Source organism: Clupea harengus, chromosome 20 (genome assembly GCF_900700415.2).
Source record: "Clupea harengus chromosome 20, Ch_v2.0.2, whole genome shotgun sequence".
In the NCBI taxonomy this organism is placed as follows: Eukaryota; Metazoa; Chordata; class Actinopteri; order Clupeiformes; family Clupeidae; genus Clupea; species Clupea harengus.
Genome location: NC_045171.1, coordinates 11,284,458 through 11,308,686, shown reverse-complemented (window position 1 = coordinate 11,308,686; position 24,229 = coordinate 11,284,458). Strand labels below are relative to the sequence as shown.

Genomic DNA, 24,229 nt, shown 5'->3' with positions numbered 1-24,229 from the left:
GGTGACTCTTAAAGGTAGAGTCCACAACTCTAATCCAAAATAATCAAATTCTGCAAATTGCTCCTTGCTGACCTCTCACTGTCCATTAAGTATGCACACTCAAAAACGTCATTGTTTGTACACAGTCCTGGCTCTGTAAATGGAAAACAAAACAATAGTAGTTTGGACCGATCCATAAACAGTTCCAGCCAATCAACATGCTGCTTCAGGAGCATGGAAGGGAGGGGTGTCATTTGATTGGCTGTTGAGCTCAAACCTCAAAAACCTTTCGCCAGAATTGCGGACTGTGTCTTTGAGCTCAACCTCAGCCCAAACGAGAAGTAGGCTCCTCTACCGGTGTAAGAAAGGACATCTACACATGCAGGTCGAGCATGAGAGCTCCTGTTCATAGCCATGCAGGTTGAGCATGAGAGAGCTCCTGTTCATAGCCTGACTGGGCCCTGAGCCTTCTTGTTTATATTCCCTCATTCGTCTTTTCCCTTCTTTTTTTGTCATTCGCTCGCTCTCCTCCTGTCTTCATCTCTCCGTGAAGAAAAGGAGAAATGTAAACTGTGGCGTCGCTCTCGAAATCGTAAACACAGCATTACTTAGCATCTTTAACAGGGTTTTGCCAAATCCCCTTTAAAAAAAAACCCTCTTTCTCTCTCTCTCCGCGTGCCTCTGCCCCTTAATGGGAATAAGAATTTACATGGTAATAGACTCTCTCTCTCTCTCTCTCTCTTTCTTCCTCCTTCTCTCTGTCAGCCTCTCCTTTTCTCTCTACCTCCTTCTCTCTCTCTCTCTCGCTCTGCCTCTCTCTGAGGCGTCGGGCTAATCTCCGGCAGATAAAGCTCAGATTAAACGGCGGGCCGTGAAGCGCAGGGCGGATGCAGCAGGGTACACTTCCATTTGCATGTAAACGAGAGAGAGAGAGAGAAGGAGGGAGAGAGAGAGAGAGAGAGGTGGAGAGAGAGAAAGAGAGAGGTAGAGAGTGAGAGAGAGGTAGAGAGTGAGAGAGAGAGGTAGAGAAAGAGAGAGAGAGAGACGGAGAGAAGGAGGGAGAGGTGGAGAGAGAGAGGAGAGAGGAGAGAGAGGTAGAGAGAGAGAGAGAGAGAAGGAGAGAAGGAGGGAGATAGAGAGTGAGAGAGAGGGGTAGAGATAGAGAGAGAGAGGGAAACACAAAAGGCGGCCAGGGTGTTTGGGTAAATAATCTGTTGCGTTCTGGCAGCGGCCGAAGCAGCGCGCGAGAGCGGCGCCTCCGAGATGTGTTTGGCCGCGATAAAGAGGAAATGAATGCTAAAACCCAAGTGCGTTACGCAAGCCCCTGACACACACACACACACACACACAGCACAACGATAACAACAGCAGCAGCAGCCGAGGAGGCGGAAAGAGCGAGGGTAAGGGAGAAACGGAAGAGCGGAGATAGAGAGCGAAATCAATGAGGTTTCGGAATGAGGTGAGGGATGGAAGGCGGGGGGGGTATGGGGAATCAATGAGGTTTTAGGGGAGAGGAAGAAAGAAAAGGAGAGAAAGACGAGAAGAAGAGCTCAGACGGCTCTCATCAACTAAACTTTATTGAGGTGCGCTGGGTCCAGACAATAGCCGAGCAAACACTGTTAAGAGGAGTAAAAACACACACACATACACACACACAAACAAACATATATTCACGCATATCCACAAATAACTCTCTCACACACACACACACACACACAAACACACTCAGATATTCACACACAACTATCTACACACAGATAAAACCAAACACAGACATATTGACACACAGGCATACAAAAGCAAACAAACCAACAAAGAGGCAGACAAACAAAAAGCGGTGAAAGTGGACGCCTTTCCATCTCATCACAGACAAACACCTTTAGAAAGGCGAGTGGGTAGATGCTTAATGCTACATGAATGACTCCCAACGCAATTCCACTGCCACAATCATCCTGAAAGCCGCCGTAAACACAAACAGAGACAGATAGAGTGAGAGAGAGAGAAGGGGGGGGGGGGTAGAGAGAGAGAGGGGGGGGGGTAGAGAGAGAGAGAGGAGAGTGAGTGAGACAGAAAGAGAAAATAGCTGAAATGCACCACATGAATGTGTGGAAAATGGATCCAAAACACAGGGAGTGGTGGAGTGCGAGGGAGGGAGAATGAGGGGGAGAACAAAAAGAAAAGTGTGGGAGTAGAGCAGGGATGGAGAGAGAACACCAGCAGAGAGAGAGAGAGAAATAGAGTGAGAGACACAGAAAGAGAGACAGAGACAGAAATAGAGTGAGAGAGACACAGAAAGAGAGAGAGAGAGAGTGTGAGAGAGACAGAGAGAGAGAGACAGACAGAGAGAGAGAGACAGACAGATAGAGCTTTTCTCTTCTTCCTGTGGTGTCGCTGACCTGTGCATTAACCCATCAGAGGCAGCAGAGATGGCCCGGCATGATTTATTCACAAGAGCAGCCTTTCACAGAGACATCTCCCCGTCCCTTTCACACACACATCTCCCCGTCCCTTTCACACACACATCTCCCCGTCCCTTTCACACACACATCTCCCCGTCCCTTTCACACACACATCTCCTCATCCCTTTCACACACACATCTCCTCGTCCCTTTCACACACACATCTCCCCGTCCCTTTCACACACACATCTCCCCGTCCCTTTCACACACACATCTCCCCGTCCCTTTCACACACACATCTCCCCGTCCCTTTCACACACACATCTCCCCGTCCCTTTCACACACACATCTCCCCGTCCCTTTCACACACACATCTCCCCGTCCCTTTCACAGACACATCTCCCCGTCCCTTTCACAGACACATCTCCCCGTCCCTTTCACACACACATCTCCCCGTCCCTTTCACACACACATCTCCCCGTCCCTTTCACACACACATCTCCTCATCCCTTTCACACACACATCTCCCCGTCCCTTTCACACACACATCTCCTCATCCCTTTCACACACACATCTCCCCGTCCCTTTCACACACACATCTCCTCATCCCCGTCCCTTTCACACACACATCTCCCCGTCCCTTTCACACACACATCTCCCCGTCCCTTTCACACACACACATCTCCTCATCCCCGTCCCTTTCACAGACACATCTCCTCGTCCCTTTCACACACACACACACACACATCTCCCCGTCCCTTTCACACACACATCTCCCCGTCTCTTTCACACACACATCTCCCCGTCTCTTTCACACACACACACACACACACACACACACATCTCCCCGTCTCTTTCACACACACACACACACACACACACACACATCTCCCCGTCCCTTTCACACACACATCTCCCCGTCCCTTTCACACACACACACACATCTCCCCGTCCCTTTCACACACACACACACATCTCCCCGTCCCTTTCACACACACATCTCCTCATCCCCGTCCCTTTCACACACACATCTCCTCATCCCCGTCCCTTTCACACACACATCTCCCCGTCCCTTTCACACACACACACACACACACATCTCCCCGTCCCTTTCACACACACACACATCTCCCCGTCCCTTTCACACACACATCTCCCCGTCCCTTTCACACACACATCTCCCCGTCCCTTTCACACACCACACACACACACATCTCCCCGTCCCTTTCACACACACATCTCCCCGTCCCTTTCACAAACACATCTCCCCGTCCCTTTCACACACACATCTCCCCGTCCCTTTCACACACACATCTCCTCGTCCCTTTCAGACACATCTCCTCATCCCCGTCCCTTTCAGACACACATCTCCCCGTCCCTTTCACACACACATCTCCCCGTCCCTTTCACACACACATCTCCTCATCCCCGTCCCTTTCACAAACACATCTCCCCGTCCCTTTCACACACACATCTCCCCGTCCCTTTCACACACACATCTCCTCATCCCGTCCCTTTCACAGACACATCTCCTCATCCCGTCCCTTTCACACACACACATCTCCCCGTCCCTTTCACACACACACATCTCCCCGTCCCTTTCACACACACATCTCCCCGTCCCTTTCACACACACATCTCCCCGTCCCTTTCACACACACATCTCCCCGTCCCTTTCACAGACACATCTCCCCGTCTCTTTCACAGACACATCTCCCCGTCCCTTTCAGACACATCTCCCCGTCCCTTTCACACACACATCTCCCCGTCCCTTTCACACACACATCTCCCCGTCCCTTTCACACACACATTTCCCCGTCCCTTTCAGACACACATCTCCTCATCCCCGTCCCTTTCACACACACATCTCCCCGTCCCTTTCACACACACATCTCCCCGTCCCTTTCACACACACATCTTCCCGTCCCTTTCACACACACACATCTCCCCGTCCCCGTCCCTCCCCAGGGCTCTCAGCATTTCATCATCCCTGCTAGCCCTTCGGCCAGGCATTCTTCACATTTTAGCCAAAATGAAAAAAAAAAAACATTTCCATTTACGATCATAAACATCATTATGCATCTTCCTAAACTCTGCTCATTGAACTCTGCTGGCCATTTGGGTACCCTAAGTGGAATTGCTTTGTGGTGGAGCTGTGTCTTTATTGAGTTTAGGGGCGCTACAAGCCATGCTATACTTCGGGGAATGACAGATCATATGAGATGCTAAAGTCACATCCGAAGCAGGAGAGGTTGAAGTGTAGGCTAGCCTTTCAAAAGGACAGTATGTGTGAATCAGTCTTGGAATAAACCACACTCACAAACTATAAGGCTGCCAAGCGTAAGCTTTTTGCTCCATAGACTAGGCTTGTAGCATTTACTGCAGCCTATAAGATCTTAAGCTTTCTAACATTAGCTAGTTAAACTGGGAAGTGTCTTGCCTGGTTTGAAGGCATTGTGTAGGCTGATGTTCTAGTATTTGAAGAATGAACCTGAGCTGAAGGAGCGTCTTCTTGCTCTTCTGCGCTCGATTCAGGCTGCCTTTCCACTCTGTCTTGTGTAAACTGCCTATAGCCTTCATGTCATGTTGTGGGGTAAATGCTATGTTATGAGATGTGCACCTTTGTCCTTTATGTGCGCAGAATAGTATTGATCTAAGCTTTTCTGCTGCACTATTTAGCGTGGAATGACAGGGGTGGCAGGGGACTCTGGCGTCAAACCCAACCCGACTAGTACCTGATTTCTGATTAATGCACACACTTCCTCGCGACAAACCATCAATAATTCATTCGTTCGGTGGTCAAAGTTTCTCCTCCAAATAGCAAGTGAAAAGAGCAGAAAAGGCGAATAAAAGAGAGACTTATTTCACTTGAGGGATCATTTCTGACAGCCAGTCAGACAGGGCGGTGTTACATTTTGGCCGACAGGAAACAGGAAAAGAGCCCTGCTCCTTCTCTTAAAACTCAACTAGTTTCCTTTCATGTCCTTCAAACATGCACTCATAGCCAACATGTATGACGCATACCAACACTTATCAAATTATCTGTGTGACTTAAATAATATATCCATTTCTCCCATTTCTGGTCCATGACATGACCACATAAACACACACAAGTACGCCCGCATATACACATCCGAGAACAGACACACGCACGCACACACACATTACCTACAAAGTGCCTCAAATCAAATCAACTCTAAAAATAACCTAATCCCTATATATTCACACAAACATACACACACAAACATAGCCCACACACACACACACACACAACATCATGCTGACACCGCTTCCTCATCTTTATGCAAAACATGTCAGTCATGCAATTGCTTTGGACCATCTTGGCCATTTATAGCGTGGTTAGTGGCGTATTTGCCATCCTCTTCTCCTCCCTGTGGGGCCGGCCGACACGGAGAGTGGGGCGCGCAGACGGCAGACCGGCCCAAACCCCCCAGAGGGGCGTTTGCCTGCCCGCTCGTCCTCTCCGTCAACTCACAAACCCCACCCCCCCCAAACACATATGCACACACCCGCCCAGAGGCAGGCAAAAGTAAACTTCTGGTCACACAACCACGAATGACAAGGGAGAGGCAACACACCAACCGCACACGCACGCACACACACAACACACACACCAACCACACACGACACACACAACACAGAAACAGACAGTTAAAGAACCTTGGGACAACACGCGCAACACACCAACCACTCACGCACACACACATGCAACACACACACACACACACACCAACAACACAGAAACAAACAGTTAAAGAACCTTGGGATAAACAGGCACAAATGCAAAAAAAGCACTTAACAAAGCATTCTCACTGCTAAAGCACTATGGGTAGACTCTCGTCTGTCTTGGTGGAGGTGGCTTCACATTCCAGCAGTGGTGTTGCTCTTCTTTAGGGAAAACCTGAGAGCACTTGAGGGCCTCGTTTGTGATGCGACATCAATTAAAAGGCGACCTCGCCGCTCAGGTGAGTATTAGGGAGCTCGAGATGTGAGTAGGGGAAGGGGGCAGGTGGGGGGAGGGGGTCAGGTGGGGTGGGCTAGGTAGACGTGAGGGGTTAGGGGCGCCGGTTGGCGGGAAAAGTGCGGATGATAAGGTGCATTAGTGCGACCTTTTCTTCCACCCGCCGGCTTCATTAGTAGCGAAAAGGCAGGAAACAAACGACTGGAGGATCGATTTCCGCTCGCCAAGAGATTGCCTCACGCCTCACGCACACAGACAGACAGACACGCAGACACTCACTCGCACGGCCGCCTTCACACACAAACATAAACACTCGCGCACGCACACCCAAATAAAATATGAGGCTCTATCGATTGATGTTGAGGGGAGAGAAAGAAGGGTGAAGAATTGAAATGGATCTCGTATTACACGGGTTTCTGCAGGTATCCTTGGAAAAGAGAGATGACAAGCAAACAGCATTAAACAAGGGAAAAACACAGTGCTCTCTCAGCCCACACAAACAGCTCTGATACAGTGGCTGCCCTAGAACAGTTTTGTGTTTAAAACTCAGAGAGAGAGAGGGGGGGGGGGGGGGGGGGGGGGGGGGAGGGAGAGAGATAGAAAAAAAAAACCTCAGATGAAAAGTTCTTCAATGACACTGAAAAGTCATCAAAGGAACATGGCTAAAAGAATCATGAGCCATCCTCTTTCTCTCTCTGTATCTCTGACTCTCTTTCCCGTTCTCTCTTTTTCTCTGTATGTGTGTGTGTGTGTGTGACACTGAGACGTCCTCTAAAGAACACACAGCAAAGAGAGCCATAAGGGACTAAAGGAGAGGAAGAGGGGAAGGAGGAGGAGGAGGAGGAGGAGAAGAAGAGTGGTGGTGTGCCATGACACCCTGGGCCACCAAGGTGCCAGACACCACCCTATCTCTGTAGAATGGCCAGGTGCGTGTGTGTGTGTGTGTGTGTGTGTGTGTGTGTGTGTGTGTGTGTGTTTGCCTTCACACCAGGGTGCGCAACCTTGCCACCGCCAGCTCGGCAGATCAAGATGCACGGAGCGGAGGGGAGCGGAGCGTTCGTCAGGCTGGGCTATCGCCGTGGAGACAGTCGGCGTGGTAATAAAGTAGGTCGCTGCATGCATCAGCGGAGCGGAGGTGAGGGGTGGCGGCTCCGCCGGCTGCCAAAGGTGGCACTGAGTGCGCTCGCTGGGAACGGCAACGGTCTCCACGGAGACTACGAAACCAGGACGCCAGGAGGAGGAGGAGAGTGTGAGAGTGTGTGTGAGTGTGTGTGTGTTGGGTGGCAGTGGCATTAAAGAGTCATCTTCATAATGAGATGCAGCAAACACAAGAATCAACAACTTCCTTCATGCTGTCTCCAACTCTCTCTCTCTCTCTCTCTCTTTCTCCCTCTCCCCTCATCTTTCTCTCTCCCTCCATACCCCATCCCTCCCTTTTGGACAAGTGCTCTTGCTTTCTTATTCCTCCACAGCTTTCTGCGTCGCTCCCTCCCTCGCTCCTCTCTCCCTCTGTGCTAATTGGCCTATCTGAGGTGCGGACTTCAAACAGCGCTCAGCTATCAAACAGTCCGTTGGCGTGCAGCTCGGAAAAATCGAAAAGAAAAAAAAGAAAACACATAAAAACACAACCTCTCTCCTTCGTTTAATAAGAAGAGAGGGGGGAAAGAGAGAGAGAGAGAGAGAGAGAGAGAGAGAGAGAGAGAGGAGGGGGGATAGAGATCTGAAAACGGATGAGTAAAGGAAAGAGAGAGAGAGAGAGACTCGTGTCTGCATTTCAAAGCGTAGAAAAATTCCAGCCAAACTCCGACATTAGTGGAAGCACCCAGTTTTGGGCTAAACATTCACTAAACACTCACTCTGGCACCTTGGCACCTTCACACACACACACACACACACACACACACACACACACACACACACACACACACACACACACACACACACACACACACACCTAAACCACTTACACCGCCAGCCGTGATCTACAAGAGCGTCACTGTCAAACACCCTCCAATACACCCACTCCCACTTCACACACACTTCATGAACTGCGTCTATCCTAAACATTCTATACACACGAGCAATACAACAGAACCCAATTAAGGCACACATTCCACTCGAACGTGACACTCGCACATGAAATCACACACACTTGCAGTCAGCTCATCACACACACACATGTGCCCAACTTAACATACACGGTGCAACCACTTAGGGAAATCTCCTTCATTTGGACAAAAAAAACACTCAACACAAACTAGCTGAAGTTCACAATCACAGACAGTAGACAGAGAGAGATAGAGGCTAAACAGAGAGAGAGAGGTTGAGAGAAGGAGGGAGGAAGGAGAAGGAGGGAAAGAGACAGAAAGACAGAGGGAGGGCTGAAGAGAGATGGAGATAGAGAAACGAGGGAGAGAAGGATAGAGTGAGAGAGCGAGAGATGACAGCGGAGCGAATAACTGGTCCGAGGGCCAGAGGGCCCGTCGCATCCCATCAGCGGCGAGACGGCTGACCGCGCTGGTGAGGTCATCGACCTGCGACCGGACTGTCAGCCCAGGGGGAGGGCGAGGAGGTGATGCGGAGCGAGAGAGGAGGAGGGAGGTCAAAGGTCACCGTTAGCTGGCAGTGGTGTCCTTTCACTTGGTTGGGCAAGAGAGGGAAGGGCAGAATAAGAGGCAGAGGAGGGGGGAGGAGATAGAGGAGAAGGAAAAAGGAGAAGACAAAGAAAAAGGAGAAGACGATGAAGAGATAAGAGAGGGATGAAGAGTAGCGGAGGAGGAGAGAGGCTGGATGGAATTTAGGCCAGTTGAGCCTGGAGGACAAACGTGGCACAAGATGGCTGGAGGATGGAGGAGCTGCCTTTTTTACTAGGGAAGGAGGATTTTTGGGGTTAACACACACACACACGCACATGTACATCCACCCACCCACCCACACACACACACACACACAGACGACACAGACACCGACATATGAGATATGTGGACAAGATAGGACAGTTAAAGTGCAATGAAAAGGCCAGAGTTGTTTTTACAGTCAGAAATAAGAAAAGGTTACTCACAATCAAATCAGACAGTCTGACTCACACACATACACACGCTCAGTAAGGCGAGTAGGAATGAGACAGCTGCCAATGATGACATTTCTGCGTTTTAAATTCAGACAGCTGTGTTTGTTTGTGTGTATGTGTGTGTGTGCGTGTGGGTAAGGTGCATGGGTATGCGAGTGTGTCCATCTGGTGCGAATGTGTCACAGCGGAAGGTCATTTACTCCGCGAAACTAGAAGCCCAAAAACACACTACCTCACTTTATCTCACTCCGTTTCAGACACACATACACACACACATATATATATACACACAGTGGGAGAGAGAGAGAGAGCGCGACACACACACACACAGCTCTCAGGTGCATTCTCCAGTCAAATAAGCATGAATATGTAGGAGCAGGGCAGAGGGCCGGGTGACAGGAAGAAGGGAAGGTGAGGGTGAGAGAGGGGGGAGCTCGGGGGTGACGCTGTGACAGCCCCCAGGGGACAGAGAGCAGGTGGTACCGGACATAGTTGCCCAACACACACACCCATAGACACACTCTCTCACACACACACACACACACACACACACACACACACACACACACTGCACTCAAGAGCTCTGATAACAACATAATGTTGTTGTTCTCTCAAAGAAAGGCACATTACACAAAATAGCATACAAACTGATACACATAAACATACCACATCTGTTGACAGATCTGTCAACAACATACTTTTCTCAAAGACAAACAAACACAGAGAGCATAGTTCCACACCCATAGTTGCACAAACACATTATCCTCTGAGACAATGAGGCAAAGTCACACACACATAAACATTCATACACACACACGCAAATGCTTGGACAGCTAAAATCACCTTCAAAAATGCCGGCCTGTTGTTGGCCACACGCTTTATCAGGTCTTTGGTGGCGATGTGTCCCTGAGCTGTATCACACACACACACACACACCACAACAGACCAAAAAACTGTAACAATAACAAAACTGGCAGAGTGCTTGCTTGTGTGTCTCTAACACACACACTCTGTCAGTCTGCCTGTCTGTCTGTCTGTCTGTGTGTGTCTGTGTGTGTCTGACACACACACACACACACACACACACACACACACATTGCTGCATGGCCTCAGGGAGCCAGGATTGGATTTCAGCCACCCACACCACTGGAGCCGCCGACAAACGACTCCCTACCAGGGGGAGAGAAATGACACCTACCCCCCTCCAGCCAACCCTTCCATCTTTCTCTCTTTTTTTTCTCTTCCATCTCCCTCCAGCTCTCTCACTCGCTCACTCTCTCTCTCTCACTCTCTCACTCTCTCTATCTCTCTCTCTTCCCCCCTCGCCGCTCAGTCAACCCCTGCATCTCTCGCTCCATCTCTCTCTGCAGTCAGCCGTCCATCAAGCTTTCCCTCCTGCCACCTGCAATCGCTGGTGGGTGGCCAACGAGTTGCAAAATGCTAGCTGACAGATATCACAACACCCACGCACATAGAGGAATCCAGTATGAAGGCGCGCGCGCGCACACACACACACACACACACACACACACACACACACACACACACACACACACACACACACACACACACACACACACACACACACACACACACACACACACGCTCAGAGGGGACGAGTTTATACATAGGAACACACTGACACAGAGAAAAACATGTGCATGGACTGGCGAACACACACACCAACACACACACACACACACACACACACACACACACACACACACACCAACACAAACGGAGTGGGGCATTGCTTACCTTTAGAAGCTGTGGGGGAGAGGGAGAGATACAGCATGGGCAGGAAATAGAGAGATAAAAAAAGAAAGTGATTAGCAACTTTACTCTTCCACAATCCACTAGCCTGTATGTGTGTGTGTGTGTGTGTGTGTGTAGGTGTGTGTGTGTCACTCACTCTTGGTCTGTGAGGAGAAGGTGAGGGTGAGTTTGGCGAAGAGCTCATTTGTCTCAAAGCGCTCTTCCTTCACCTTGGTCCAGAAGCTCTTCTCAGACAGGTCCTCTGGCCCAATCTACTCCACAGAAAGAGACAGAGAGAGGGAGGGGAGAGAGAGAGAGAGAGAGAGAGATAATTAGAATTTTAACTTTATTGCCCATGTTTAACAAAGAGGGAAAGAGAGAGATAGCTAGGTAGACAAACAAAGGTACATTACATCAGCACATATCACACACACACACACACACACACACACACACACACACACACACACACAATCCTCTCCATCCATCTCACTGTGGGATTGGGCTCAGTTCTTTCCCTGCCTCGGGCCAGATGTGCTATAAGCTCCACGCGCAGCACGGGGATGTGGGTTTTGGACCGGCCAATCAGGGGACTGCGAGCCACTGGGGAGGTTGGCTGTGTGTGTGCGCTCCAGTCCAAAGCATTAGCACGTGGCAAAGGCCCTATGCTCTAGTCTATAGAGCAGCTCCTTTCAATGGAGCCCCAAAGGCAGACAGAGGGATGATCAAGGCCACGGAAAAAGAGGACAAGAGAGAGAGAGCGAGCGTGAGAGAAAGAGAGAGGGAGAGAGAGATGGGGGAGGAGGGTAACGGCTTAGGGGCGGGGGAAATCAGGCTATCAATTCTCTCCTCGGTGAGCCATTGAGGCTTGTTAATGTAGTGCGATAATTGCATTATGATAATTCAAGCTTCGGAGTGGGCAATCTGAGGAGTGTGAAGTCTTTCTTTCTTTTTTTTCAGTTTTTTTTTCTCTTCTTCTTTCGTTCCCTTTCTTTCCCTCTCACTCGCTCGTCCGCCGTCACTCGCAAAAAACAGCGAGTGGCCCCCAAAGCCCCTGAAGTACGAAAGAGTCGCATAGGTAGGCGCGGCGATAAACCTCTTAATGGCTTGGCAACTTCCTTTATCGGCATAACAAGAGGAAAGAGAGCAAAGGAATGAGCGCTTGTAAAACAAGGCCGGGAGAATGAGAGGAGAGAAAATGAGAGGACCGATAAGGGAGGGATGGAGGGAGGGAGTGGGGGATAAGCCGAAGATGAGGGAGTACGTCGTGCGATATGATGGTGGGAGAGAAAGGAGGGGGTGACGGAGAGGCGAAACTCATTAAAAACGATCCTGATTTTCAGCACAAAAGGGACCGGCGAGCGACAAAAGGCCCGCAGCCGCCGAGACGGAGGGCCAGGGCGAGGAAGACACACTCTCACTCGCTCGCTCGCTCAATCAGACTCTCTCTTTCCACCTCACCCGAGCTCTCTCCATCTCTCTCTCTCTCTTCATTTCTCATTCTCACTAGCCTAATAAAGCCCCACGCTGCCTCTAGATTAACTTCTCTACCTACGCCTCCGCCTCCCTACCCTCACTTTGAGAATGGAGAGAGGGAGAGAGAGAGGGAGGGAGAGCAAGATGGAGAGAGAGAGAGAGAGAGAGAGAGAGGGAGGGAGGGAGAGCAAGAGAGAGAGGGAGGGAGAGCAGGAGAGAGAGAGAGAGAGAGAGAGAGAGAGAGAGCGCAAGATGGAGAGAGAGAATGCAAGAGAGGGATTGAGGGAAGCGAAAGGATAAGAGAAGAGAAGAGATAGAGAGAATGAGAGGAGGGGTGAGAGGCAAACAGAGGCAGCGAGAAAGGAAGAGAAAGGTGGTGACTTCTCAGATACCAGCCTTTCATTACCCTGAGTGCCACTGGGAGAGTGTGTGTGTGTGTGTGTGTGTGTGTGTGTGTGTGTGTGTGTGTGTGTGTGTGTGTGTGTGTGTGTGTGTGTGTGTGACTGCTCACATTCATAGGGGGAGGTTGGGGGGTGCTTGTGATAGTGAGACCAGTGAGAGAGGATGAGAGGAGGGGGAAAAAAAAATGTTAATTTAAATTACAAAAGAATGCTGTCCTTTCTAGCAGCTATTTAATTATCTTTCACAGGCCCAGTTAAAAAGAAGCAGGCTTATTAAAAAGCAATTTCTGTGACATCCTCGTCAAAGGGCTCTCACCGCTGTGAGAAGGAAAAGAGAGAAAAAAAAAAGCGAGGGAGGGAGAGGGAGGGAGGAACTAAGCGCTCATGAACGCAACTGAAGCCATTAAACAGTAGCTTTAGGCAAAAGGGGAAAGACAATTCTGTTCTGAAGTTTTAACTCTTGCAGATGAGAGAGTGTGAAACAATGAGTGAGGAAGGTAGAGAGAGAGAGAGAGAGAGAGAGAGAGAGAGAGAGAGAGAGAGAGAGAGAGAGAGAGAGAGAGAGGGAAAAGAAAGAAAAGAAAGGCAGACAAAGAGAAAGAGAGCAACAAAGGGACGGAGAAGACTATGTGCTTTTACATACATGGCAGCACTGATGATCACTCGTCACATTTCACTCCGGTTTTACAGGCCTGTGCTCCCATTAATGACATATATGCATAGTAATACACTCCTCACCTCACCTGCTCTTACACACACACACACACACACACACACACACACACTCTCTAACACAAGTCAGACACAAGTCAGACAGACATACAGCATCCGCCACAGATGACAATGCAAAATGTGACGACCCCGCCTCTTTTGGGTTGCTGGGCGGGCTGTTTGTCTGTCTCTGTGTTTGTGTTACAGATGACCCGCAGGTGTGTTGGCTCGTCAGTTATTGGGAACACCTGCGTGAGATTGCCACGGAGATCCTGACGGATATTCAGAAAACTTAAGGACGCGCTGCTCGCGCAATGCTCAACGCTACGTACTTGCTACGATACAACATTCCACCTACTGCCCTAGCATGCATACATACATGACATCCCTACTGATCCTGACGGATATTCAGAGAGCTTAAGGATAATAGAGAATAATAGAGATTCACACAGAGCTTAACTCTAAAAGGTATTACTTTATTATTAACTACGGTCATATGACCAGGCAAGACTACAGTGAGGTGGGGGACAGTCAGTGGATCAGTAGGGATGTCATGTATGTATGCATGCTAGGGCAGTAGGTGGAATGTTGTATCGTAGCAAGTACGTAGCGTTGAGCATTGCGCGAGCAGCGCGTCCTTAAGTTTTCTGAATATCCGTCAGGATCTCCGTGGCAATCTCACGATGAATCAGGGTGACTGGCTCTTATAGTACTGGGAACACCGGTCGCAGGTGTTCCCAATAACTGACGAGCCAACACACCTGCGGGTCATCTGTAACACAAACACAGAGACAGACAAACAGCCCGCCCAGCAACCCAAAAGAGGCGGGGTCGTCACAAAAAGTACAACCAAGCACATACAGCCATGCATGCACACGTATGTACATGATGATCACCCACAAACGTATGCATTTGTGCGTAAACACACACCTTGGACCAGTTGGCTCTCTTCAGCTGGACCTCTGGCTTGTAGTCCTTCTTAGGCTCCAGGCCGAAGGGCAGGGCAGGGACTCCCCAACCTCCGAAGCCCCCACCTGGAGGGGGAGGCATGCCAGGGAATGGAGGGGGCATCCCGGGGCCGCCAGGGGGAGGCGGAGGGGGTGGTGGGCCACCCATGCCTGGTAGAGGTGGAGGAGGAGGGGGACCGCCCATGCCCGGTAGAGGTGGAGGAGGAGGGGGACCACACATGCCTGGTAGTGGGGGTGGCGGTGGAGGACCAGGCATCCCTGGTAAGGGTGGGGGTGGTGGGGGTCCAGGCATCCCTGGCAAGGGTGGAGGTGGCGGGGGTCCAGGCATGCCAGGCAGTGGGGGTGGGGGTGGCGGCGCTGGGAAAGGGAAAGGGATGGCCGCGGGGCATGGTATTGGGGGGCCAGTCTGACCCGGGAGGGGGGGTGGTGGTGGTGGCGGTGGCGGTGGAGGTGCCCCAGGTTGGCCTGGGGCCAGTGGTGTAGGCACGGGCACCATCACCGTGACGACCTTAGTCTTGGCTTCCTCCAGGTCTTTAGACAGCTTCTCAATCTGTGGGAATGAAGAAAGGAACACTAGAAAAAGGTTCTCACCAGATCTAATGGCCTTCAGCATACTGACTGAGCAATAACAGCAGATACCATGAAAAAGCTTTAATATCTGTGTGTGACGCATTTCTGTTAAGAACATCAATGGTGAAATCCCTTTGTGAATGTATGTGAAATAATATTAAACCACATTAGGCTTGCATGGAGTGACTTACAGGGGCCAACAAATAGGAACCTTTGAAGTCATGGATATTCAGAGGGGTTTATTTAGGGGCGATCGGACCGTACCAAGTTAATGAAGCACGGTCCCACGGTAGGCTGACTGGCAAAAGGCACCAAAACAAAAAGATGACCTGGCACCTAACATCAAAGCTCCCGAGAAGAGAAAACGAAAGAGGAAGGAAGGAAGAGGAGATTTCTGCACTGGTGTGTGTGTGTGTGTGTGTGTGTGTGTGTGTGTGTGTCTTTATTTACAGAGAGTCTCAGTGGGGAGTCAGAGTACAGGGCAGGGAGGACAGAGAGCTCACAGGAAGTGATGCACTCCAGACAGGAAGTAAGGAGGTTCAACGACGAGAGGAGAGTGCTTGAAGTAAATAAACAGTGGATGGGGGGGTTAGATGAGGATAAAGGGGAATGGGAGGGAGGGAGAGTTAGAAGATCTGTGTGCATGTGTGTGTATGTGTGTGTGTGTGTGTGTGTTTATGGAAGAGTGTGTGCATGTGAAAGAGAGGAGGAGAGCATGAGAGGCATTGAGAGAGGGGGAGTGTGTTAATGTGAGTGAAAGTAAAAGAGAAAGAGAAAATAAGAAAAGACAGAAAGGAGAGAGAGAGGAAGAAAAGGAAGTGAGAGAGATTGAAACTAGCTTTTAAGTTTTTAAGAGGTTAAGATTGGCCCCTGAGAGGAAAAGATGATCCCTGTCAGATCCCATGACTAATTAGTGCCATCTCTTATTCATCCCCGGCTTGACACAGCTCATTAAAAAATGACCAATTTACTAATAAGGGATGAGAGAACTCAGCGATGTCAGGCGCGGGCCCGCTTAGTCCGCTGCCAGGCTCCTCGAGTGGGCTGCAGCGAAAGCCGATTTGCCTTCTGCGGCCGAGCCAAGAAAGGAGGATGAAGCAGTGGGCTGCTGCTTAAAAGAAGTCCGCGTGTGTGTCGGGAAGTTTGGATGAGAGTGAGTGTGAAAGTGAGTGAGTGAGTGTGTGTCTGTGAGTGTGTGTGTGTGTCTGTGTGTGTGTCTGTGTGTGTGTCTGTGTGTGTGTGTGTGTGTGTGTGTGTGTGTGTGTGTGTGTGTGTGTGTGTGTGTGTGTGTATGTGTGTGTGTGAGTGTGAGTGAGTGAGTGTGAGTGAGCATGTGCAAGTGAGTGAGTGTGTGCATGTGTGTGTGGTCAGTTGATGAGAAGGCTCTCTGATGGCTTGTTTGTTTAAAGGATGGATAAGCGGAGCTTCTGTTGGCTCAGCACATGCAGTCGTTTGGGAGCACTGGAGCCATCCCTCTCCGATAGCCCACCTTTAGCTGACCTGGTTTGACGATGGAGTGTGTGTGCGTATGAGTGTGTGAGTGTGTGTGTGTGTGTGAGTGTGTAGGTGACAGATGACCGCAAGGCCAGATCAAACTCGGCCCACACACCGCCCTCCATCACCTCCAGACGGGGTCCAGCTGGATGAACATACCGACACAGACACTCCTCCTGCCTGCTCCATCGCTTCTCTTCCTTCACTCCTCTCCTTTTCAGACCCATCTGCTCCCATTCTGTCCATCCCTGCTTTTTCACCTCTCCCCCTCCCACCATCTTGTGGTCTTTCTTCTCTTTTAAACTTCCTTCTTGTTCTCCCATCCCTTGTCATGTCTCTCTCTCTCTCTGTGTGTGTGAGTGTGTGAGTGTGAGTGTGAGTGTGAGTGAGTGAGAGAGAGAGTGTGAGAGAGAGAGAGAGAGAGACACACACTCATCCAATCAAAGCCACTCTATTAATATCCTTCATTCTAACAGTGGCCACTTTTCTCTCCATCCCCACTGCCAACAGAAAACCTAATCACTCCTCTTTCACACTCTCTCTTCTCTGTTTTTCTTCTTCTTCATCCTCTCTCCAGTCCCCTCTTCTTGCTTATAATTAGACAACATGTGGCCCTCTGTGAGACGCCTCTGTTGCACAGCCTGTCTTTGATGGGTCTTGTGTGGCTCGGATTGATGAGGACTTGGAGAAACTGAGCAGAGACTGATGTGATGGGGGAGGGTGGTGGTGTGTGTGTGCGTGTATGTGTAGTGTGTGTGTGTGTGTGTAGTGTATGTGCGCGAGCTTGAGAACGTCCCTTTCATCTGCACTGGGTAAAGGTCCTCATCTGCTGACTGTGTGAGCGCCCCCCCCCCCCCCTTCACCATCACCCCCAAAAACACTGAATGATTTCAATGATTTAACAAACTAGTGAATAAAGCCAAGCATCTCACTGAAGGTCATTAGAAAGTGAGGAGCATCTTAAATGGGTGGAAATGGCACAGGTTTGCTGGCTGGCCGGCAGCCAATCATTCAAGGTCTTTTGAGGCTTATCAGACAAGACACGATGTTGTGTTGTGGTTACGGCAATGGCTTCCTACACCTTGCAACACAGAGGTCACTGGTTCAGCTCCCATTGGAGGGGAGAGAGAGAGAGAGATCTGTATTGACCGTGCTCTGCGTGTCTGTTTGGATAAGGTCATCTGCTAAAGGACTCCTGCTAAAGCTACGTGGTGAATTGGCCGGGTGGGCGCTTTTGTGTCCTGCTTTTCATTCTCTCTCTCGTGTGTGTGTGTGTGGGTGTGTTTGTGTCTCAAGGCTGAGAATGTTTATTTAGGCGGCCGGGGTTGCAGTTTCTGTAGAGTCTGAGCCTGTGTGTATGCTTATACATTTCTCTGTGGTGGGTGGACGTTTCAGTGACGTTCGACTGCAGACAGACAGCAGCTCGGGTTTGAGGCGTTCACCTTGAGACAGTGATGAGGTGATGTTGGAGAGGGAGAGTGTGGTGTGTGTGTGTGTGTGTGTGTGTGTGTGTGTGTGTTTATTCATAGGTGAACAAGGAACACAGACACATGGTCTCAGCCTTCCCTCAAGGTGGTGATTCGAACCGGGTGTTTAAGTTGAGGGTTGGAGGTGTGTGTGTGTGTGTAAGTATGGTCTGCTGTACTGAGGGCCATTCGTGTGGGCGGTACTTTGAACTCCAGAATGTTTGTGGTTTGTAGGACAGTAGCACCACTGCACCTGTGTGTGGGAAGTCTGTGAAATCTGGAGTAGGGTTGGGGGGAAGTGTGTGGAAGAGGTTCATTTACCATCACGTCAATCTGAGAGTAGGTGTGTGTGTGTGTGTGTGTGTGTGTGTAGATGTAGGTATTAATGTGTCTGAACATGTGTGAGCATCAGTGTGTGTGTGTATGTGTGTGTGTGTGTGTGTAATGTAAGAGCAAGTCTGTGGGGGTTTACGTCAGTGTGCATGTGTATATGTGTCTGAAGGAGAGACACATATACACATCTGTGTGTGTGTTTGTAAGAGAAAGCATGTGGCAGACGAAAGTAGGTGTGAGAGTTCTGTATGTGAAAGATGGAGTGTGTGTGTGTCCGAACCTGTGTGTGTTGTGAGCGTGACTCGTGTAAGCGTGGAGGTGCGTACCTGCTCGTTGAGCTCGCTGATCCTCCCCTGCAGGCCCTGGTTCTCCTTCTCGCGCTCCGTCTTCTCCGAGCCCAGCTGCTCCTTCTCGGTGCTCAGCTCCTGCAGCTGCTGCTTGAGGTCGCCCTCCATCTTCTTCGACTCCGCCTGCAGCTCGTGCCGCGCCGTCAGCTCCGTGTCCAGCTGCCATGCCAACCACAAGGCCGCAGCGTCAATCAAAGCCACCGCACCCCCACGGCGCACGGTGTGTGTGGAGAGGGGTGTGTCGGAGCGTCACTCACACACGTGAACACGCGCCTTTCGGCTTTCAAAGCGATCAATCAGACCCGAGTGCGTGTGAAGTGGCGAGCAGCCGCGCTTTAATTAGAGGGAATCAAACCTCGGTTTGCATACATGAAAAAAGAAACGTACGTACGTTTGGGGTATTGACTTGCAAAGACTGTTACACTGCTGACATACCTGGAGGGCTTGTATGTGACTGCTGTGTGAATGCGCATAAGTGTGCACGTGTGTGTGTGTGTGTGTGTGTGTGTGTATTACAGTGTTCCAGCAGCTCTTTCATCTGGCCAATTAAGAAGAAAACATGCAAACAAGCGGGAGGATTTTTCGGGGCCAAGTAAATTCACACAATCCACACCGAGGTCCCAGCTTCCATCGGCACCCCCCTTGCGAAGTCTACAGCTGCTGCCTCTGATACTCCTGTCGCGAAGGGCATCAGAGGCATTTGATTAAACCCCTTTGGTCTCCGCTAAGCTCATTAAAACTTGTATACGTGTCAAAAAGCGCCGTTTCCCCCAGTAGTTGGAGCTAGACGACAGCTGGGGACTTTTTTTTAGGGTAAAGTTATTGACAAAAAAAAACCTTGGTGTGGTTGCGGAGGTCCTTCTATTCGCTTTCGTCACCTCGTTTTGGCTAATCCGCCCGCTCTGTCGCCTTCCGCGCCCTGCATGCAGACGGTGAGCGTGCTGGACACACCGACATGCCGCGGTGGGCATTTAATTATGTGGCATCAGTGAAAGTGGGAAGGAGGAGAGGAGGAAGGGAAAGATGGACGAATACACCCAGCCTCTCTCTCTCGCTCGCTCGTTTACATATGGACATGGTTAGTCCGTGTGATTGTTACCAAGGCGCTCCCTCTTCCACTGACATCTGGCTATTACTCCAAATTAGAGCGAGAGAAATGAGAGAGGGAGAGACAGAGACGGGGGGGGGCAGAGACAGATGGACAGAGAGAACATGTAAACACAGTCTGACAGCTTCCTGATAGGGGTCATCTTCCTCACAAACACACGCACACACACACACACACACACTGCACAACCCACGTCATCCAAGCACAACACCCTAACATACTTGAGGAATAACTCCATGTTCTCCATTATGAGTCTGTGACAAGGAAATTGTAGGGTGGAAGTTCACACTCACACACACGTACACACACACACACACACACACACACACACACACTACATGTACGTGCGCCCACACACACACACACACACACACACACTACATGTACGTGCGCCCACACACACACACGGTAATTGCAGAGTGTGTGAGCGGAGACTGGTGGTGACGGGGATTAGGGATGAGCCTGTCAGGAAGGCGTCAGGAAGAGGCAGAGGAAATCTTCAGTCTGCTGCTGTCTCTCCCCTTACAAATTAAACATCAGCCAGCTGGCACAGGGGGGAGAGAGAGACAGGCACAGACAGACAGACAGACAGAGCCAGTGATGGAGAGCTCAGCTCACCGAAAGAGAGAGGGAGAGCGAGAAAGTGGGAGAGAGGGACACAGTGCCAGTGATGGCTCAACGAGAGAGAGGAGGGGAGAAGGAAAGAGAGAGAGAGAGAGAGAGAGAGAGAGAGATGTGTTTGTAAAATACTAAATCTGAGTAAAAGACTGATTGTTGTGTGTGTGTGTGTGTTATCAAATTGTACACATTTGTAATGCATCAAAAATGTTCCCATCTATACTTGGCAGGTATGAAAACATGCTCCAATTGACAGCCATTTCTGCATGTTTCGAATGATACATAAAGGGAGCAGTAAGAACAGCCTTTGCAGAACACCTTGTCATTTTTCACGCTAGGCTTTTCCACGGGGGACCTGTAATGCAGCTGCAAATGGATCACGCCCGCGGCGCTGCTGGTGCATGGGCTGAGCTCGTTTAGACTCATGCCAAACATACATTCTGATCCAACTACTGGGCACACACACACACACACACACACAAACTAAAACTCACATCATACACACACACACACAGTTGGCTGTCCATAGCCAAATCGTCACATTTCTTCTAATGCACTTCCATTGTAGAGCATGGCAAATAGGTTACAGGGTTTGCATCCAGACTCAAAGACTGGGAAGCCCTTAAGAAGGGGACTGAGCCACGGTGGGGTATACTAGGCTTAGTGCCACGGTGGGGTATACTAGGCTTAGTGCAGGCCGGCTGGGCTCAATTTAGGCTTCTCCACTGGAAAAGTCTGTTTGGTTAGTTTGGTTTAGTTTTTTAGCGAATTGCTGTGTCCGATCAGAACATCATAGAATCTGTCCCTGTGCAACTTAGACCAGCTCGAAAAGGTCTTAAAGACATGACTCTAGGAATGGTTCAGAGTATTCTGCTGTGCATGTCTGTTCTGACGTAGGGGGGTGGGTGGGGGTGTACATTCTGATGAACATGAGGCCCACAGAAGCAGTCGCGCGCAGCTTGAAATAGTGATCCACTTGCAGCTGTATCATGAACCCATAAAGTAAAAGGTATATAGTTTGCCTTCTGAATCCGACCCAATTTGCATTACCTGAGCGAATTACTATTAATACATTTTAGCCTGTCTTCAGCCCATAAGACGCATGAGAAGTATTTAGACAAATGTCTGTCGATGCATGCTGTTGTGATCTCATATCTTCCTGAATTACGGCAACCGAGTATTGCTGTGTTGTAGTACATTAAAGTATCAGCCATATAAGACAATGACAGTGTTCACTACATGATTTTGGGTTATAATCCAATATTTCTTCTCTGTGATAAGAGCATTAAAATGAAAAAAAAAATGATGAAAAAAAATAAATGAAGGGACATTTAGAATAGATACAAATTTGCGATTAATTGCGATTAATTTTGAGTTAACTATGACATAAATGCGATTAATCGCGATTAAATATTTGAATCATTTGACAGCACTAGTTATAATTCAGTATTTCTTTCTGTGTGTGTGCGTCAGAGAGAGGAGCTGAGAGCTGTGTTGTTTGGTAAAGGCGCTGGTGAGACCTTGAGCATTGTTTAGTAGTGTGCATGTTTTATACCTTTTTCTCCAGCTCCACAGCCTTGGCCTCGCTCATCTCCACTTTGGTCTGGTCCACCATTTTGTCTGCGCAGGAGAATGATAGATACAGACACAAAACAGACAGACAGTCAGATAGATAGATAGAGAGAGAGATAGATAGAGAGAGTGATGGATAGAGAGAGATCGGGGTGAAATAGAGAGACATAGAGAGAAAGGAAAAGGGCAAGTGAGGGAGAGAAAGACATATGAGTTACTTGTGTGTGTGTGTGTGTGTGTGTGTGTGTGTGTGTGTGTGTGTGTGTGTGTGTGTGTGTGTGTGTGTGTGTGTGTGTGTGGGTGTGTGTGTGTACGTTTCCGTCTGCACCCGTCACGTTTTGGCTAGGGCATCCGACTCACTCCGACTGGAATAGAGTGCCCTTCAGTCTGATTAGACTGCCTGTCTTATCGGCCTCCTTCAAAGTCCAGATCCGTGCGCTGATTACCAAAGAATCTAATTAAAATCTGATGCTATCACCCAGCATAGATGGAGAGAGAGATGGGGGGATGGAGAACAAGAGTGATGGTGAAAAAACGAAGAGAAAGAGGAATGAATAAGAGCGGAGGGACAGAGAGGAATGAGAGACAAGGAGGAAAGGAGAGAGAAAGAGAGAGAGAGAGAGAAAGAAAATAAGAGAAAGAGGGAATGAGTGAGGAAAGGAGAGGGAATGAGTGAGGAAAGGAGAGAGAGAGAGACAAAATAAGAGAAAGAGGGAATGAGAGAGGAAAAGAGAGAGAGGGAGAGATGGGCGTGGGTGAGGGTGGGGGTGTTCTAATCTGCAGTCGCTATCTATAGCGTGCTTTTGAGGAGGCACTCGCTTCTCAAAATCCCCACAGCGCTTCTTTTTGAGAGATTAAATCTGCGATGTGACTTCATTTCAGTTTGAGTTTTTTTTTATTATTATTTAAATTCAGTGTTCAAAGGAGGGAAAGAAAGATGGTGGGGGTGGGTCAAATGGCCCTGGGGCTTGATGGGCCCTCAGATCGACCTGTGGGAAGCTGCCGTTAGGGCGGCGATCAGCCAATGGGAGCCGGGCGTGGTGGGGGGGAGGAAGTGGGGTGGCACAGGTGGCAGAGAGGCCTGAGGGCAGAGAGCATGTGTGAAAACGTCTGCTGCTCATGAGGAGGGAGGAGAGGACTGGAGCGCTTACAGAGAGAGTGAAGGAGAGTGAGAGAGAGAGAGAGAGAGAGAGAGAGTGAGTGAAGGAGAGAGAGAGAGAGTGAGAGAGAGTGGGGGAGAGAGAGAGAGAGTGAAGGAGAGAGAGAGAGTGAAGGAGAGAGAGGGAGAGTGAAGGAGAGAGAGGGGTAAAGATAGGAAGAGAGAGAATGAGAGAAAAAGGGAGAGAGGATGAGGAAGGAATAGAAGAGAAAATTGAGAAAAAGGGATTGAGAGAGGGAGCAGAGTCAAGAGAGGATGTTGACAGGAAGGTGGCAAACGGCTATGCATGAGGAGAGGTAAAAACAGAGATGGGCAGAATGAGAATGAGATGGAGAGAAAGGGGAGAGAGACAGAGAGAGAAAGAGAGACAGAGAGAGAGAGACAGACATAGACAGAGAGAGTGTGAGAGCTATAAAGCTGCCATTATGATGGCGACAGACGCACAGTGCAGGCAGTTAGGGGGGAAATGAGCAGAATGGTGAGGGGTGAAAGAGAAATGGAGAATGGTAGAAAAATCAATGTAGGAGAAAGAGAGAGAAAGAACGAATGAATGAATGAAAATGAGCGACAGAGAAAGGAAATGGGCAATGAGAAGGCAGCAGAGATGAAGGAGAGAAAGAGGTAGAGAGAAAGAACTGGGAGAGGGAAATAAGATAAATAAAATGGTGTGTGTGTGTGTGTGTGTGGCGAACCTAATGAGGAAAGGCAGGGTTGCTGGAATGAAAGAAATGAAGAAAAGCTGGTGCTGGAGTGGAACCCGCATAAAATAAACCCAAATAGGAGGCTGAGAGGATGAGAGAAAAACACAACGAGAGAAAAAG

The 24,229-nt window shown here is 49.6% G+C and overlaps 1 protein-coding gene across 1 annotated transcript in view; it reads right to left on the bottom strand.

Annotated features, from left to right (window-relative positions):
• The window catches only part of LOC105903250 (protein diaphanous homolog 1), a 115,832-nt gene that overhangs the window by 53,471 nt on the left and 38,132 nt on the right, over nucleotides 1–24,229 (bottom strand). Inside the window, 5 exon segments of the mRNA XM_031587588.2 lie at nucleotides 11,189–11,197; nucleotides 11,343–11,457; nucleotides 14,704–15,291; nucleotides 18,931–19,110; nucleotides 22,233–22,297. Of these exon segments, the coding sequence (XP_031443448.1) occupies nucleotides 11,189–11,197; nucleotides 11,343–11,457; nucleotides 14,704–15,291; nucleotides 18,931–19,110; nucleotides 22,233–22,297 (957 nt within the window).